Raw genomic sequence first — 19,450 nt, forward strand, 5'->3', positions numbered from 1 at the left:
TTATGAGCAGCTCCAATGCACAGCAATCAGAAGTGAGAAGATGCTTCCAGAAATGAATTAAGGGAGATCAGGAAGGTTGGCAACCTCACATAAACAGAAAGGAATTCAGACAGGACACTAGTGTCGACACCCCTAACTCTTAACAGTGCCATGAGGTCTTTAATAATCAAGAAGCGATAACCTTAGCCTATGGTTCTCATCTCAACGGCAGTGCCTCCTATACAGTGTCCATGATCACTATATTGGGACGCTGGCTTGGAAATTCTGGTGAAAAAAAGAGTGCCACCTACTGCCGTAAACCCCCCTTTCAAACAGAAACTTTTTTTCCTTAGAGGTCTCAAACCAGTATTGAGCAGGCCCAGCCTTGCTGAGCTTCTGACATCTGAAGAGATAGAGCTACCAGTGGCAATCTTTCTATCAATATACATTGGCAATGGTGCCCATTTGATAGGCTATTTTTTCCATTTCAGAAAAGTATGAGTACTTTTGATTTGCTTGATTTCTTCTGTGTTTAATAGGTTTAACAAACGTTGCTCTTATCTCAGGTTTGTCCAGGTCTCATCCATTATCACAAACTTGCTGAGACATTAATGAACAGCAACACACCAACACTGAAAATACTGGCTAATGTGTGACTAGCAAATGGTTTTGAAATCATATTTATACCAAGCAGGTAAAAAGGTGTTTTTTAACATAGAAGTAAAAATACTAAAAATGGAAATATCTGTCATCTGCAATTGCCACGTGGGTGACAACAGGCTGGTCCCTACAAGAAGTAACATGGTTGAGAGAAGCAAAAATGCAGATTAATACAAATCAAAATTTTTAGCTCAGTGTTTTTAGAGAATTAGCCCTTTAATCTCAGTTTGGCTGGAGTCTCTTGCACAAGTGCAGTCAAGCATTTTAGTAGAACTATTGTGTAGCAATGTTACTAAACATTATTACTATGATAATTCTACATAGAAATAAAAAATAGAAAGTGACAAATATGTAAACATAAAATAATGACGCAAGTAATGAACTTTCTGATTCAAAGAAACAATCTAAAACATAACAGTGAGCTTGTTGTGAATTAAACAAAAGGGCTCTCTCTCTTATTCTTGTGCTGTGTCATCTGAGTCTATGTAAAAAGTAAAAAGTAATTAATGGAGGGGAATCCCTATTACCTGTAAAGCGCTTTGAGTGGAGTGTCCAGAAAAGCACTATATAAGTGTAAGCAATTATATGTAAGCTGCCAGTAAGAAAGAGAAACACTCCTGATTACCGAATTAATCAAACCCTTGTGGGAAAACACTACAATTTTAACTGCAGTAAATTTTAATATTTATCTTGGCATCTGAAAAGACTGTTAAACACCTTTAGATTTTGTCAAAATATTTGTGTTAATCAGAAATGTTCCACACAGCAAAATAGAAAATTATTAAAATGCCAAATGATTCTGCTAACTTAAAATATAAATTAAATTATAAAGAAATGGAGAATGGTGTATTAATTGGTAAGTAAACTTTTAAAACTTTCCAGTGTCCAATAAGAAAGTACACCACCCTGATGCAGTACTGATATTTCAGATCTCCTAGTTTCATTGATTTCACAATTTTCACTTCCTCACTCTGCTGTCCAGTGGCCTAGTGCACACTCATCCCCAGCACACATTTGTGCCCAGTGCACACTCATCCCCAGCACACATTTGTGCCCCAGTGCACACTCATCCCCGGCACACATTTGTGCCCAGAGCAAGCTCATCCCCAGCACACATTTGTGCCCAGTGCACACTTATCCCCGGCACACACTTGTGCCCAGTGCACACTCATCCCCGGCAGACATTTGTGCCCCAGTGCACACTTATCCCCAGCACACATTTGTGCCCAGTGCACACTCATCCCCAGCACACATTTGTGCCCCACACTTATCCCTGGCTACACATGCTCCAGGCTACAGGGGAAGAGGCACAGCTTCCGCCCAACATTCTCTGTATTGTGGTCTGGTGTGATGAGAATTAAACAGCGTTCACACTAAGCGTGAGAACATTCCACAGTCTCAGCAACTGCGTCCACAGACCTTTTCTCCAGTCTCATGAGTTTGCTTTGTCTAAAAAAACATAATTTTGCCAACTGCTAGCAGGTTTGCATGCCTTATTTTATCCAGAATCATCTCATTCACCAGTGTGTGTAAATCTGCTGTGCTATTATCACTTGTTAATAAATTGATGTTTAGATGGTTTTGTTTAGTTTTGGTTGTATTTCTACAAACTAAAATGTAATTTCAGGTAATTACATAGGTTCACACTAAATTATTTAGACTTGATGAATTAACATTTTCTGTAAGCTATTTTATTTTAAGAAATGCTTTAATTTGACTGCATTGCATAAATACAATTACTTTATTCTGTGCTGCTTTTCTTTGCACCCCCGAAGCGAAGATAAATTCTGCTTCCTAAAATAAGTTCATTTCTTAAAATATTCTTCAATTGTACGTTTACATTCCAGTGACCTCGACATTACACCTATAACCAATTACCAGATAAAAAGGTAAAAGTTTTTTTTAAATAATGAAGAAACCGTTTCTAATTAAATGCATGTCAAGTGTGTATCTGTATCCAGTGAGTTAAAAGAATCTGCACTGTGTAGTGATTTACGCTTCTAAATTGAAGTGAAACCCGACCGGTCAAAATTTTAAGATGGCCACCGAGTTGCACGTATCTGAATATAACGAAGCATAGAAGCAGACAGACACGCTTCTCCCATGTTACACCGTGATCTTTACAACTGCAAGTCTGGTTTGATTGATGCCAAAATAATTTAGAGAAGGAAAAGTAGCAATGTTCCAATACTGTCTGTCTGTGTGGATTGGTATGCTATCCACGGGGGAACATTTACTTCGACGTTGTGACCACATAAACGGTGCAGTAACCATGCCTGGCTAGGGGGCGCTAGCCAGTGATGGGGGAGTCTCGAAGAAGCCTCTCTTGTAAAATATCCTTCACTCTTGTTGATGGTTTGCCATGGTGACGAAAACGGCGTCTGTACGCCAATCCACCGTGTCAACAAAACGGAGTTTGTTGCACAGGTTTATTTTACGACGTGTCAAAATAATAAACTGTTTCTAACCAAATGCAAGACAGGTGCGTATCCTTATTACTGATGTTTGATCCAGTGAGTTAAAAGAACCTACGCTGTGTAATGATATATACTTCTAAATTGATAAATCGAAGTGAACCTCCACAGTTCAAACAATTCAAACATGGAAGCAGACAGACCCGCTTCTCCCATGTTACACCTGGATCTTTACAGTTTCGAATCGACCGCAGCCGAGGGGAGCAGGTATGTCCTGACCAGCCCGCGGTCGCTAGAGGCGTGTGCGCGACTCGGGGTCAGGCCTGTGGACCTGCTGCACCGGGCCCTGTCGGAGTTCGTGGTGGACAACCCGGACGCTCCGCTGAGGAAAGCGACAGAAATGTACGAGGCTCACGAAAAAGACCGTCGGAGGCGACTTCGGGAATGCCGAGAGGAGAGACAGAAGATCCTGGAGGAGGAATTGGGTAGGAGGACCCCTGTTCCCACAGCGCTAAGGACTCCTGCTCAACCGCAGTCAGCTGAGCAGTCCACGGTGATGCAGCCTTCAGACTTCAGAGCGAAGAAAGCAGAGGAGGGCTGGGCACCCAGTAAGAGAGTGAAGTCTTCTGAATTGGATACCAGTAAGCCAGAATCCCCCAAGGGGCGTTCTTTGCAGGAGTCTAGAGAACACAAGTCCCCCAGAGCAGGCTGGGAGCACCCAGGCCTGCGTGAGTACATTGCTAAAAGCTTCAGCCTGGGGGACTTGAGTCACTCGCTGGCCACTGAGAAGAAGCTGGAGAAATTGATACGGGATATCCGAAGGCAGATGAGCATCACCGTGCCTGAAAAGGACCGGAAGATCGCTGCCCTGATGCTGGTGAAGCACGAGGAGGAGCAGTCGCAACAGCAAAGGAGGCTGCAGGCGGAGCTGCGGCGGGACGAGGCACGGCGCCGGGAGAGCCTGCGGAAGGAGCGGGTGGAGCGGGCGCGGAGGCAGGAGCGGTGCTGCCGCCTGGAGCGCTGGCAGCTGGAGCTGGAGGCACGGAGACGCAGGGTGGAGCAGGAGGAGAGGCAGCTGGCCAGCCTGAGGGAGCAGTCGGCCATCCTGCACGAGGATAGGTGGAGGCTGCTGGCTGAGGAGCAGGAGGCAAGGCGGCAGGAGAAGACGGAAATGGCCCAACAGGAGGCAAATGGCAAGAAGCGCTGCCAGGAACAGCTTCTGAAGGAGAAAGAGCTGGAGGAGCAAGCTCTCCGGGAGAAGCAGGGCAGGGAGGCGCAGGAGAGGATTATACGTGCTGGCCGGAGCAAGATGCTGAAGGAGAGAAGGGAGAAGAGGAAGATTCAGCTGGAGAACCAGCAGAAGAGAGTGAAACACTTGCTTCTTAAAAGAGAGGTAGAGAGCCAGATCCAGGCTGAGGAGCTTCTGAAGAGGATTGCTCTAGAGCAGAAACTGCTGAAGTCCAGCAACAACTACCACAGGGTGCTGGAGGCCCGCCTCCAGGAACTGAAGGAGAGATCTCTCCGGGAGGAGGAACATTTGCTGCGAGCCCAGAGCAGAGCAGAGAAACACCTGAGAGAGCGTCAGAAACACAAAGAGGCCCTGGCTCAGGTCATGGACAGGAGGATGCGACAAGCCCTGGAGGTTGCGGGAACGCTCATGCAGCGGAGAGCAGAGCTGGCCAGGCAGGCGAACACAGAGAAGGACAAATCCCACCGCCTGCTGTACGAGAAGGTGCAGGAGGAACAGGAGACCCTGCAGCAGCAGCTGAAGGCAGACATCGCAGTGAAGGACAGGAGGAGTGAGCAGCTCCTGCGAGACAAGGAGGCGGCAGTGGAGGAGTCTCGCAAGGTGGCACGCGCCTCTTTCCAGATGAGGGAGAAGGTGAGGGAGCAGATTCACAGTCGTTCCTTTGACCAAATGGCACTGGAGGCCCAGCTCAGGGCCAGCCTCTCCAGGATCAAGTTGTGAGGTCACAACTCAGCGCCATGACACAGCATCTGATTTTCGCAACAATTGTGGCAATTGGTGAAGATTTTTATACATTTTTTATTTGTATTTTTGATGATTGTGGTGAAAATAATCATTTATTTTATTTTTCGCTGTTTAAAATGAACTAAAACTTGTCTGGTCCTTATCAGAAAGAGAAGAGCTAGAATCCTATTAAGCTGCAATAGGTTACATTTTCATCCTCACCTTTTCATATCACAAATATGGAAATGTTCAAGCTCGCAAAGTCAGTGACTTGGAAGGTACTTCCTCAGCTAACTATATTATGTTTTACAGCACTATGGAACAATAACATGGGACACATTTGAAATTCATACTATTTTTATTTCTGGCGCCCTAAAAGCAAAGCCCCAGGCTGCAGGTACTGTTTGAGGAAGACAGCTGACCTGGAGCCAGGTGTGGCTTCAGGACACAGCGCTCTTATTTTGCACACTGTGCATTTCAGGAGTTCACACTGATTCTGACCCTACTTTATGTGAACTTGAGTCTGTGTAAACTACTTAAGTATAAACTGTATTTGAATTTTTATGGAGTGTATTTGTTTGGTCACTCTTCCCTTCAGCCACTTAATGCATTATTATCCTGGAGTCTAGGTAGGCAATTCTATTCGAGCCACAAGAATAGCTCATTGAGCCAGAGCTAGTCCTGCTTTCTAGACATGAGCAACCAAATAAGTCCCCACAGTTCTCAAGTTATTTATACAGCTGGAGCATCTGGGGCACAATATGTTGCTCAAGGTACAACAACAGAGTCTGCAGCGAGGGCTCAAATCTCACAACTTGTCAGTTGTGAGGCCAAAGACTTAATCACTATGCTACGCTGCTCACATGCTGGTGCCTATTTGCATGCTAGAAAATAAGTAGGTGGGGTGGGTAGTTTCTTCACCCTTGTCCAGAAACCTTTACAGTAGGATCCATCTTAATTTTCTCACATGTTTGAAAATGAAGTTATCACTGCTATTCTTGCTTTGTCTTTTGCCAGGAGACATCTTGTTGCGATCAGACCAGAGGTACTATAAAAAGTAGAATGAAAAGAAAGGCATGAGCATACTGTGGTTTTAATAAGTTTGAACTAATCATGCTTCTTGACATTTGCAGGCTGCACAGTGGCCAAGAGGGAGGATATTAAGAATAAAGTAATCAAGAACACTATCTTTGCTATTTGAGAAAAAACTCTAAAATAGAAGAAAGTTTACAGACCAGTGTTATTCTGCCAATTTGTTCTCTTGTTCATCCAAGAATTTCAACAAAGCTGCACTTGTCAGACTCCTGGTGTGAAGACATGCCTTGCTTTCCCTCCCAAATGAAATCTGCCTGTCATTTCAGCTTGTGTTCTTGGGGACCTGGTTTATTGTTCACTTTGATGTAGTTGGATAAGGTGACTTTAGCTTTTACAGGATTTTTGAATACTTTTGGATATTTGAAAAAGTCTTTAGATAAGTCTTTCTCTCAGCTCAAGTGTAAAATTTAAACTATATCTACTGTATTTGTAGTGACACTCACTTCTGGTATTTCTTGTATACAAGGCTGTTAAAAAAATGATCACGGCAAAGAGAGTTTCAAGTTCAAATTAGCAGAATTTTATACTAGAGAAACATGTATTGTCATGTGTGAAAGCAAGGTATTTTAAATTGGCCTCTAACCAAAGATTAATGTGAGGTACTTTTTATTTTTCAAATGACAAAAAAGTAATGTTTTTGTACTGAAAGGTTTGTGGTGTTTTAAAAATTGAAAGAAAGCTTACATTAATCACTTACCTTGCTCTGTTTAATTGATCTATTCCAATGCTATAATACAATCAGGCACAAATAGCCATTGAACTGGTACTGTGCGTTCCCATGGGTAACAAAGGTACATGAGCAGAATAATCACTGTCCACCAGATGGCGCTCAGCTCTAGATTTCAAGGGTATAACATCTCTACTGCATCTCCTGTTGTGAACTGTTTTGGTTCTGTTTGTGCATGTATCAAATATCATTGCTCCTCAATGGTACAGTTTCACTACTGTTTGGATATAAAACTTGTAGATATTCTAAATATTTGCACTTCAATTAAGCATAAATGAAACCTACATTACTGGAAAATAAATTTCCTTTTTTTTAATTCCAATAGGAAAATAATTCCATCTTTGAAGATTTTCATTTTTCCCAAGAACAGTGTGGTCTATAGGGTATGCTTTTTAAAATGATCTCTTTACATTGAAGTTTTGGAACATGTAAAGAGTTAATCTTCAGAGTCCTCTGAAGAATCACCCTTTTTTACGTGCAATGAGATAAACAGCAGGATCCATTTGCCTGTCACGCTTCCCTAATAAAGGTCATTAACAGAAAGGGCCTGGGGGATGTGTGAAAAATAGTGTTGTGTGTGGCTGCAGACTCTCTGCAAAGCTGACCTAGTTATTCCATGAAAGGAGCTCTGTCTGCTTTCAAGGCAACTGCCTGTGCCAAGAATGTCAGGGCCACCACAGCACTCCTGGGGTTCAGCCTGGGAGCCAGCCAAGCACAAACTCCAGCTGGGGAAAAGGCAAAGTCCTGCAGTATGAGAGGTCCTCTTGTGTTTGTGTATGCGGCCCTTGTGACAGGCTGTGGCAAAAATGAATACTAGTTGGCGATGTGATTCAGACTTCGGTCGCAGTTTTTCATTACCAAGGTGTGTTATTTTAGCACCATTAATGCCCATAAGAGATTCCAGCACCAGCCTCTTTTTACATGAAATGCTATAGTTCATGTTGATGTTGTGAACACAAATAACTTTAACTTTAGATACAGACTTTATTCCATTTTAAAAATGTAAAAAGGAAATGACTCGGAAAAATAACTTTTATGGTATTGTGGGTTTTTTTTTTATAAAAGGGAGACTGCACTACTTAAATGACAATGATATTGTGCAACATTTTATTAAAGATTTTTACTGTCTTCATTTAGCTTAGTTTATTCAGACCATAAAAATGTCATCAGTTAAAGGTGTGAAAAGGGAAAAAAAACTAAATATTCTACAAAACCTTCAATAAAATACTGTACATCCATATTTAAACGCATGTACTCTTTATCACATTTACCCAGAAGTTATCAGTCCTAATTTGGTAATCCCACACCCTGTATGCAGTTCAAGACAAGCCTCAGCAGTTTATTAAGATTTTTTTTCCAAATCAGAATGAGGTATCAAATATAATACAATAAACACAATATGTAAATGTTTTTTAAAAAACAATTTGCACAGTTATTCACATATAATTGTCATAACCTCATCACTGAAGTATACTGGAATTAAATTGTAAAATTTTCCATTAAAAAAATGAATAAAAAATGGAATGATAAATTATGACAATAAAAAATTCAGTGATGCATCATACAACATTTATCCAAGATGCATCTTGGACAGAACTATAAACCGTGCCTTTCTGCTTGGACTGGAAGCTTTAGTCCCATTTGCACCTACTGTATGCAGTAACCAAAACTTAATGTTAAAAAAATTAAAGTCTTAATGTATGTTCACACTTTCAGGGGTTAACCACATTTCCAGCATTCACTTTTTCAGATTTACAGCAAAACATGTACAATTAAGATGCCCAGTGAATCACCTGGCAGAATATAAAGCCATAACTGATTCCCTCCTGTAGGAAATTAAGTTTGAGTGCACTGTAACAAAGATTACATCAAGATGACAAAACTATAGAGTCATGAGACACTGTACCTCCCGTCTTCCCTTCTGTCTTCTGACCTGCATACACACTTAGGCTGCTTTTGTCTTTTAGCACAAAACTATTCTCTCAGCTCTTACACTAGCACAGCTTTCCCCATGGTTCATATTCAGGTCAACACTGAGCCTGAATGTCAACTATTATTCCCATATGCTGGCAAGAAATTTGATTGAAAATCACAAAAAACTTCCTTTGCCTTTTTAATGCAACAGTGTTAAAAGAGCCAAATTTGTCTTTCCAGACAGAAATTTTGAAACATACTTTTAAAAAACAGTTCATGCAACAGACTGGTGGAAACCTTCCCACCTCCCTAAAAATAAGCCTAAAAGGAAAGACAGTGACGTAACCAGGAATAGTATCCTGTTTCTGCGAGTTAACATTTTTTAAGTCATACTCAATGCAATTCTGATACTGCACTCTTTAAAAGACCCTTCAGAAATCCTGATTTAAAAAAAACTAAATCATTATGTGCTATACATTTCTAGTGGGTTTTTACCAATACAACCCAAGGACATTTAGCATTAAAATTATAAATTGCATTGCAGTTACAGCACTGCACGCGACAGCTTGGCCCAACTTTCCCTGCCCTCTTCAATCATCGTGAAGTCCAAGGGACAGGAGCACTGGGAGCCCTGCACCTATAACCAAGGTGAGGCTCTCCAAGACACCTAATCCGCCCTGCTGATAAGCCCCTGTACTGGCATGGTGGTGCAGATGTGAGGATCGCTGCTGTCCCCTGCTGCTGATCTCGGGTAAAACATGCACAGTCGCCACATACAGGAAAGTACCAGCAGAGAAGAGCATTCCAATCCCCGTGGCCTTGAGTCTGCGCTCAGATGAGCCTCCTGTCTGCGAAAGAGTTGAAGACAGGGATACAGACTGATTTCACCACTTGCAAGAGAAGGGCAGCAAGTTTCCACTTTTGCATACATTGCACAATCTTAATAACATTAGGAGGTTTGCAGCCTAGTTTATTTGATGTAGTTCAGTTGGGTAGCTGCATCAGCATGTGCAGTCTGCAAAGGAAAAAGTAATAGGTTTATTCCATGCTGAAAAGCATGGAATAAACCTATTACTTGTTCCTTTGTAGTTTATTTGATTTTTAGTAGCTAAGACATTCAAGGATGTCATCCTTTGTTTCAAACATGGCTGGGCAGCTTGCTCCTGACTACCACAACCCTTTGTTTCATGAACTGTTCTCAGTTTAAACACTTTGCCACAGTTTCCATTCACATCCTCTGGTTCATGTTTCACTGCTTTGGGTTGTCAATGCCTTTGAGGATTCTGACAACACAAACACTGAAAACTATAATGGGATCTGGTTCTTACCATTCTTATAAAAGATTTCAGTTTTATCCTGTCAGAGGATATATATATATTACACTGTTATTCCTGTTAGGAGATATTCCTTTGAGCCCGGTGATGAACGTGATTGCTCTTTAGGACTGGAGGCCATTGGGTTCATTTATCCTAGTTGAGATTCAATAATCTCATCCAGCCTTTTTTGTATAGGTATTGGTTTTCACAACATGGCCGGGTAGCCTGTCTCTTCTCTGGAGGGATTGCAGCACAGCAGTATACTTTTTATATCATGATAACCAAAAATAAACACTAAACAAGGTTTGTTTAATATTTATAAATCAAACAAACTTAAAATTAATATAATTTATATTAAACTTTAGCTCTCTAGTCATCAAAGAACTCTTAAAAGCTGGTATCATGCAGAGAATTATGTTTTCTTTCGCTCAGTAAGATGTTTGAAACCGAGATAAACCAAGAAATGCTGCAATAGAAGGACTGTTAGCACACCGAGGTCATTAAAATCTTGCAACAACACTCGCACTCTACTCACGAGCCAGCTGGACGTTCTGCAAGCTGGACACTCACCATGCTCAGAAAAAAGTAGGTAGCAATGGCCAGCAGCGGCGCCGCTACAGAGAAGGCGAACAGGTGCTTCTGAATCTGCCTCTTCTCCAGGCTGGTGTGCAGAAGGAAGGAGACCAATCCAAAGGCAGCAGGGGCCTGTGGTGCGACCAGACCAGTGGGGTGTGAAGCATAAACAGGATTCATGAATCTCTTACAATTAATCTGAAACATGCAATCCTGTTTGTTTCGCCCCCACAACCTGGTTCAGTGCTACAGCTCAAGTAAAGCTTCAATGGACCTTCTGTTCCTTCTGCAAAGCCACGGGACCCGGACCGGGCTTAGGACTCATTCATGGCCCCTGCAGCTCTGGAATCCCTCTCACCTTGTGGAGAATCACCGCGAAGAAGACAATCACCTGGACGGAGATCTGGGCCGAGGCCACAGCCGCCCCCAGCGCCACACCGTCAGCTTTAGACAACGAGAAGACGACATCAGAGTGACCAACCTGCACTGCCATGAGCACACAACAGACCAGCCCCAGGCACAAGACACTGCAATTCGGCACAGGTCTCACTGGTCGTGGGCTCTCTTTAATACTGCTGTGGTGAAACACAAGAGTTTTTTTTCATCTTTAATTTTACATATCTGTACGTACTGTCTGATTCGGAATGGGGACCTTGCCTTCAGCTAAGCCACGGGTGTGTCAGCACTTTAAACAGCAAACCAAGACTAATGACAAACAGAGGAGGTTCACACCATTCAGCTCTTCAGCTTTTCAGCAATTGGGCCTCTTTTTTAAGAAAACTATTTAAAATAGTTGAATATACAAATACGGCAGGAGATGACACAGGTAGGAAAACATTAAATATTCATTTTGTTGGTCAAACACCTGTGAAATGTGGGATAGAGATGATGGCATTTATTCCATTAAAGCTATAACTAACAAAGAGATATTCAGTAGCATTGTTCATTTTCTGATATACTTTTTTTTATCGTTAGATGAAAAGTCACACACAGACTTCTTCCCCATAAATCTTTGAGTAAAATCTATCTTATGTTCTCACTCTTGAATCTTCCTGCAGTTTCTGCCAGTAATTATCACCTGCAGGTTCATGATCTGATCCTAGTTTTGCTCCTGCACAGTCATGGTTATTAAAACACAACCTCTGCAGTTGTGTTTCAATGCACTTTTGCAGTGGTGACTGTTCATACCTGCAGCATGAATGACCAGGCCCAGAGTGGCTGTGATACTGGCACTGTTTGACATGCCTGTCCGTGGATCTGCGATGCAGGGAAAAACAGAGAGAGCCATTATCCTTTATTCCCCACTTCTAGACACAGAATTCTGCTTCTTTTGCTTCTCTGGCAATTCGGATTTCAGTGGTACACATACATGGCATTGAAATTTGAAGATGAGAAAAAATGTTAACCAAAAAATGAATCCCCTTGGACTTTCCTGTACATTTCTAAAATATTGTTTAACAAACCCTTCACTGCTTTTTTTTCAGTATCCTCCAGACTGTTATTGTGTTTACAACGGACTCTAAGAACTGTGTCTTGTGAGGCTGAAGTAACTACGAATAAATAAAAAATAAGGGGTTTACTTGCCATGCAAGGAGCAGTAACTGCCAATCTGGTCCACGATGAACATGAGGGTGAACCCCACCACCAGTGAAACTCCAATGACGAAGTGTAGGGGGGTACTGCGGTCTGCCCTGGACACGGGGGGGAGGCTGGCAAGGCTGGCATTACTGTTTCCCACCACATTGACGCAGGGAGGCCTGGAATCTTGAAGCAGTGTTAGTTGTTCATTAGAACACAAGGCCATTCAGCCAAACGTGCTGGGATAATACATATATTTACCACCCTGAAAACTGTATAATTTTTGAAGTGCTATATAACAACTACCCTCTGCCTTAGACTTTGAAACCAGCTCACTGTGTCAGCATGCACTTTGTACATGAATAAATCACAACCCACAGATGCAAACATGCACTGTGTAGAAAACCCAAGCCGTAATGATGGCTGTTTCCAAAGTGCAGCAAAGAAGAAGATGACGTTTCAATGCACAGTGATACATTCCTGCCTGGGAGTCTAGAGTATGAAGAAGGGTATCAGCTATCAGGAGAAGCACTTGGCCCAATTGCAGAATGGCTATTTATACTTTTCTAGGTCTTTTAAAAACTAAAATAATGATTAATAGAAAAACAAAAAAGTTAACAGCTGTGAAACAAATATCTTGAAAGAATTGTGTGGTGTATGGGAATCTGCACTATGCCCCTTTGTGCAAGGTGTAATGGAAAAAACTTTAGAAATCATTTATTGCCCTTTGCAATTTAACTCTTCATGTATAATAGGTCTTATTTCCCAAGATAAGCTGTCCTGAACTTGTTCGTGATTTCTGTCTTGGTTGTATTGTGTCGGCTCTGCCGCAGAATGTCCCCTAGAGGATCAAGCTTGAAGTGAATTCTGGATGTCAGCCCATGAGTGAGTTAATCTCCCTCTGTTCCGCTCACCTCTCCAGGAATCTCCAAGCAGCTCCACTCCTTCTGGGATGATAATCGCCAAAGCCGTTCCGCACAATAACCCAGCTCCAAGAACGCTCACAAACTGTAGCTTCTCCTGAAGGAATATTTCAAGCCATCAGGCAGCGGAGCTCAGAGATTGGTGGTTTTGTTGGGTGACACAGGTGAGATAGGTTTTAACACAGTCTTTATTGATGGCACAGCAATTCAGTTTTTTAGTAAGGCTGAATGTTTCATCGGTTTCTCCTTTTATTCCCACAAAGCTTTAAGGTATGGGGTTTCAAACTGCAGTTTGATATGTCTATGAGGAGCAGGAAGACTGGTGAAAGGACACAGTTTCACTATTTTGGGAGAAGCCAGTCTGTGGGTAACTGGAAACAAGATGGAGAATTCTTCCTCGTGACTGAGACATACGCAGCACACATATATATCTCATCTTTGTGTCACAAGTACAAGAATGGGTCCTAGACTAACAAACCTCCAGGTAACTGTCAAAGTAAAGGAAACACTTGAGTAAATGAGGGATACAAAAATATGTTGAAAGCTCATGCTTCCACACAGGAAGTCACACATTAAGTCCTTCTTGACTTAATTAAACAATTAAAATACTGAGGGTAAATAAAAATGCCGGACAGGCTATCAAGGCTAGAAGAAGAGATCTCAGTGACTTTGAGAGAGGGGTGATTGTTGAGGCAGCTTTGCTAGGAGCTTCAGTGATGAAGACTACTCAACTTGCCGATGTTTCATGAGGAACAGTAGCTAAGGTGACATTGGCCTGGAGGTCCAAAAGAAAGACCTCATCAACTAGGGGCAACTGTGGGCGAAACCACTCCTCGACTGTGACGTTCGTGCAGGGTTTTGCCTTGCGTCTCGACTCAGACAAGCAGCTCTGAATGCAGCTGAATGCTAAGCAGTTGACAGCAAACATCAATCTATGGCAAGAGCAGCAGTTTCATCAAGTAGAGTCTGCTGAGAACTTCACAAATACTATGTTACTCTTGTGAGTATAGCTATGCCAAGGTGCACTGAAGCTGGTATGGCAGCTTGTGCTGGCCCAACGCCCTAATAATAATAATTGCTTACTCTTATATAGCGCTTTTCTGGACACTCCACTCAAAGCACTTTACAGATAATGGGGATCCCCTCCACCACCCCAATGGGGATTATTAGCAGGCTGTGATTGGAAAGGGCCAATGGGAAATTTGGTCAGGATGCCAGGGTTACACCCCAACTCTTTTCAAGAAACACCCTGGGATTTTTAATGACCACAGAGAGTCAGTCTCATCCAAAGGACGGCACCTGTTTTACAGTATAGTGTCCCCATCCCTATACTAGGGCATTAGGACCCATGTGGACTGCAGGGTGAGCCCAACTAACATCTCTTCCAGCAGCAACCTTAGTTTTACCCAGGAAGTCTCCCATCCAGGTAGTGGCCAGGCTCACACCTGCTTAGCTTCAGTGGGTTGCCAGTTGTAATTGCAGGGTGATATGGCTGCTAATAAGACACTTCATGTTGGTGTTTCCTATATTTTGGCAGTTACCTCTATTAACGTCTTATTGTACATTTTAAGTCATTCAGTCCACTGTTTCTCATTGTTCCTTGTGCCAAGAACCAGTTACATAAGATCCTCCACACTTGAGCAATGCTTAAGCTAAAAACAAAATAAAAAAAGATCTCACTATGCATTATTGCGCCTCTGTCTGTAAGGATAGTTTTAAAATGAAGTTTAAATGAAGCGATCAAAGAGATCCATTACACGTCACTAACATACTTGAAAACAAGCTGATCGGGACTCAAGAACAAACTGGACTCTGCAGCACAGTACACCCGATGACTTGACCGGTCCAGACCTCACCCTCTCCTGATGTCATCAGGGACATCAGCAAGTATAGCGAAACGGCGGAAGAGCTTTCATAAGCAGCGTCAAAGGAAAGATATGAAAGCAATACTGTCAGGGAAAAAAAGTGTTAAAATCCTACTTCGTGAAAAAGCCCACAACCGTCTGCGACGCCACAATTAAACTTCAGCTGCAGGATGCGTTGAAAGTGATTTCTTAGGACGTAACACGTATAAAAGTCAAAAGAGCTGTGAAAACAATGACTGACAAACTTACCTCCGACAGTTTGATTACAAGGGGAATCAGTCCTAGAAGGAAGCAGCCCGCAAACATCGCAGCGGATATTAAAATAATCGTGGCTGCCCCGTCCATGACCCCGAATTACAGAAGCGCTGCTGCCGTGGTCGAGTCTCTCATGTCCCTGTAACCTCGAACACTTTTTTATCCACGCAGAATCTTGCACCTTGTGTTTCTTTCCACCTAAATTCAAGCCCGTGTGTGGCTTTAAGTCGTCGGTCAATACTACTATATTATTAACTTTTTTATAGCAACATTTCCTTCCACGTAGCAACCAAGCAAGTATACAGCCCTACGAGCGCGACCTGTCGGGGGCTGTGCAGCGATTCTGCTGGCGCCGCCTAGGACTCGACCACGCAAATGACCAGAGGAGGCGCTCCTGTCGCGTGTCGGCAGTCAGGCCTGCAGCTGCAGCGGCTCCGCTGCCTGCTGCTCCTTTTGCCGGGCTGAAGTCACACAGCAGCCCTATGTCACACGCACCGTCCGTCCCTGATCGGTCTGTTGTTCCTGCTGATTCGCTGCACACATGGCATTAGTAGACATAACATTTTTTTACCGAAGGGTTGTGGGAGTGTGAAATGATACCCTGGCTCTTTGCATCAATTGGCTGCTGGAAGGGGCTGAAGGGCCTCCTCTTGTATGTAGCATTTATTTTGTTGGACAGATTCCTTCAAATCTGAGTTCGGTTTTTTGGGGATATTAATTGTGACTTCTTGGAGTAAAAAAGTGCTTTATTTATTTCGGCACAACCAGCCAGCACTCCCACGCCAAGCTGAGAGAGAGAGAGATCGAGATCAACATCACAACATCAACCCACCAACAAGAATCTGGCTCCAAATATTTGAAAGTGTAATCCAACCCATTGCCCTATACAGCAGTGAAGTGTGGGATCCCCTCACAGACCAGGAGTACACTCAATGGGACAAACACCCCACAGAAACTCTGCACATGGAGATCTGTAGAAACATCCTCTGTGTGCAGAGAAAAACACCTAACAACGGGTGCAGGGACGAATTAGGCCAGTACCCACTATTGTTAAACATACAGAAAAGAGTATTGTAACGCCCTCGCCTGGTGGTGAGGAGGAAGCGCCCCTAGGCGCTCGCAGTACCGCTGGGCATGCTGGGAGTGGTAGCCGGGAAGAGTCTGAGGGTCAGCACGATGACCAGCGGCTGACCCTACCTGTGTAAATAATGTCCTAGTAATTCTAGTGCCCTGTGTAGTCCTGTAAAAGTATAGTGTGTTGTTAGGTAATTACCACCCTAAATGTGTGTACGTGTTCGTCAGTCTCCTCATGTGTGTGTAGATCTTGTGTTTGGTTTTGGTGTGGTTGTTAAATAAAGTCAGTGCTTGGTTAATCGTGTCTCCACTGTTCTTTAGTTCTGAAAAAGAACCTGCAAACGCTATAGTATTAAAATATTGGCTACACCTAAAAAACAGTAACCAAAATTCCCACCACCACAGAGCCCCCTGAGCCAGCTGATCCTGAGGCTCACTGACCCAAGCCACACTGACACTAACCAGCATCAGGACAGCACTGCTAGAGCACCACAACTCAAACTCATCCACATCACAGCACAGATCAAACAGCAATATCTCACACCCTCACGCAAACACAACATAAACTGGAATGCTACAAAACCCTAAACAGAAAATACACACTAGCCGAATATTTGACCAAGATAAGAAACAGCAAAAAGAAACAGACCCTGAAGAAGTATAGGCTCAGTGACCACAGCCTGGCAATAGAAAATGGGTGACACAGGCAGACCTGACTGCCCAGAGAGGACAGGCTGTGCTCCCACTGTCAGGGACGTCCAAAGGGACTAACCGTGGGGAGCAGGAGAGCGGAAAAAGACCCATATGCGTAGCGGCAAGATGGGAAAAAGGCCCGGGCTCATTAGTGCAAAGAGTTCAGGAATGCCGTATAGAAACCTATGCCGTCAGGGAGTGGCAGTGGGGCGCCCTGGTGCTAGGCGGGTCTCAGGACATCCGAACGTCAATGCTGAGCCATGACAGAGTGCAAGACCCGGAAATATATAGCCCAAGGGAAAGAGAGGGACCGGAAGGACAGCAGACCGGAAACTAGCGACAGGACAGAGAAGGAGCGCCCTCTGGCTGCAGAGGGTGTGACACCCACTGCCAACAGGGAGAAATAGAGACAGAGGTGCACTTCCTACTGCACTGTGACATATACTCTGGGATTAGAGATATTCTTCCCTAAATTCAGAACTCTAATCCCAGAGTTCCCACACCTGAGAGAATCACAACCGGTCCCAATACTGGGAGAACTCAGTTGAACTGGCACCACATACTGATGCGATCTCCTGTCACAGCCTGAGAAACAGTGAGTCTGTCTCCCAATAATGATCAATATGTTTACAGTATATGTAAATCTTTTATGATATGTCTTTGTTGTAAATGTCTGTAGATTTTATTTTTGTTTTGTGTAAATTGTATTATTCATGCTAATAAAGCACCTTGAATTGAATTGAAAGAGCGAGCGAGCGCCAGAGTGGGTCAGCTGCACTGGTCAGCGGCCTTCCTAATCCTCGACCTGACCACTACTACTCCCGTCCTGCCCATCGCTGCGCACCCCAGCCGGGCGCTCTTTGGCCGCAGCGCCGGGCGAATGCGCTACAGTATAGTTGGAGTGAAATAATTTGTGTTCCTGCGCTTTTCACTCCTATGGAACAATTTCTGCAAAAACTGCCAGTAGCAGCCGTGCGAAACTGGCTACCTTACCAGTGTGTGCAGTGGTGCTGGTGTGTGCAGTGGTGCTGGTGTGTGGAGTGCTTATAAGCTTAGATTTAATTTAAGTTTAACTTCATGAAATGTATTTATGTAAAAACAATTTTTCAACTCAACATTTTATGATACTGCAAGTTTGTTGTTTTTATTTTGGACATTATAAATAATAACTTATTTATAAAGTGCCTTTCCAAACCGAGATGGAGCTGCTGTTGTCGGGCAGGGAGCACAATTCCATTTTCCTTGCTGGCCTGATGCAGCAGGCTCAGGTCAGCTCAAACAATCATATTGAGCGCAATGCTTCATTGTGCACAAAAGCTGCTGTGTATAATCAAGTGTGCTTTATGTCCCCATTACACGGGGACACTATAATATAAAAAGGCGCCGTCCTTCCGATGACATGTAAAACCGAGGTCTTGACTGTGGTCATTAAAAAAATCCCAGGGCGTTTCTTGAAAAGAGTAGGGGTGTCCTGGCGTCCTGACCAAATTTCCCATTGGCCCTTACCAATCATGGCCTGCTAATAATCCCCATCTATGAATTGGCTTCATTACTCTGCTCTCTTCCCCACTGAGAGCTGGTGTGTGGTGAGCGTTCTGACGCACTTTGGCTGCCGTCACATCATCCAGGGTGATGCTGCACATTGGTAATGGTGGAGGGGAGTCCCCATTACCTGTAAAAAACTTTTAATGGAGTGTCCAGAAAAGCGCTATATAAGTGTAAGCAATTAAAAACAGAACTTTGATAATACTGATTGAGAATCAATAGATTGTTTCAGACAAGCTCGCCAATATTCACCTTACACATGTAGAAGATCCACAAAACTTGATTTGTAATTTTGTAACAGAGCTTCTAATTGGAGCCAAGAACATAATAGGACATGTATCGTATCACTCTTCATGAATTCCACAGCAGCCTGTGGGTGACTTGAGCATGCTCTTGAATACCGTTGCCCAGTAGTTATTTCTCTGAGATCAGCTCTGTACCAGAATACGTATTCACATCCATACCACTCCTATGTTCAGTCAGATGGGACACCAGCACTCTGAATGGCAGAGAGCAGACTGTCACATTACAGCTAAGGCTGAGCTGCCTCCCACACTGCAGCAAATAGTACCTAGAATCTGACACTGGAAACCAGCAGCTGAATAAAAACTCCCCAGAAGCTATTAAAACCTCAATAGAAAGACAATAACTCAGACAGGTAGAGATGCCAAGCCATGTAGTGTCTTATAGGTGAGTGTGAGGGTTTTGAATTCTACTGGAAACCTGATAGGAAGCCAGTGCAAGGACTCAAGGCCAGAAGTAATGTGATCACTTGCACAGCAAGCAAAGATTGAATTTCAAGTATAGCACCATCCACTGGCTTTATGTAGGTTATGGGAGGCGCTGAGTGTAAGGTGCTTGTAACTG

At 43.3% G+C, this 19,450-nt stretch overlaps 2 protein-coding genes across 2 annotated transcripts; one reads left to right on the forward strand and one right to left on the reverse strand.

Moving 5' to 3' along the window:
• The first annotated feature begins 2,948 nt into the window (after nt 1–2,948).
• LOC102685074 (coiled-coil domain-containing protein 177-like) lies at nt 2,949–5,589 on the forward strand. The gene has a single exon (XM_006638494.3). The coding sequence runs from the start codon at nt 3,241–3,243 to the stop codon at nt 5,020–5,022; it is 1,782 nt and encodes a 593-aa protein (XP_006638557.2). The 5' UTR covers nt 2,949–3,240; the 3' UTR covers nt 5,023–5,589.
• Nucleotides 5,590–7,931: 2,342 nt separating this feature from the next.
• LOC102685270 (zinc transporter ZIP9) lies at nt 7,932–15,699 on the reverse strand. The gene is made up of 7 exons (XM_069179995.1): nt 15,266–15,699; nt 13,143–13,248; nt 12,235–12,414; nt 11,839–11,907; nt 11,009–11,094; nt 10,648–10,782; nt 7,932–9,609 (listed from the first exon to the last, which is right to left on the reverse strand). Exons 1-7 carry the CDS (start codon nt 15,359–15,361, stop codon nt 9,352–9,354), a joined length of 930 nt encoding a protein of 309 aa, XP_069036096.1. The 5' UTR covers nt 15,362–15,699; the 3' UTR covers nt 7,932–9,351.
• Between the last annotated feature and the right edge of the window lie 3,751 nt (nt 15,700–19,450).

This window comes from Lepisosteus oculatus, chromosome 17, assembly GCF_040954835.1.
Source record: "Lepisosteus oculatus isolate fLepOcu1 chromosome 17, fLepOcu1.hap2, whole genome shotgun sequence".
Lineage (NCBI taxonomy): Eukaryota > Metazoa > Chordata > Actinopteri > Semionotiformes > Lepisosteidae > Lepisosteus > Lepisosteus oculatus.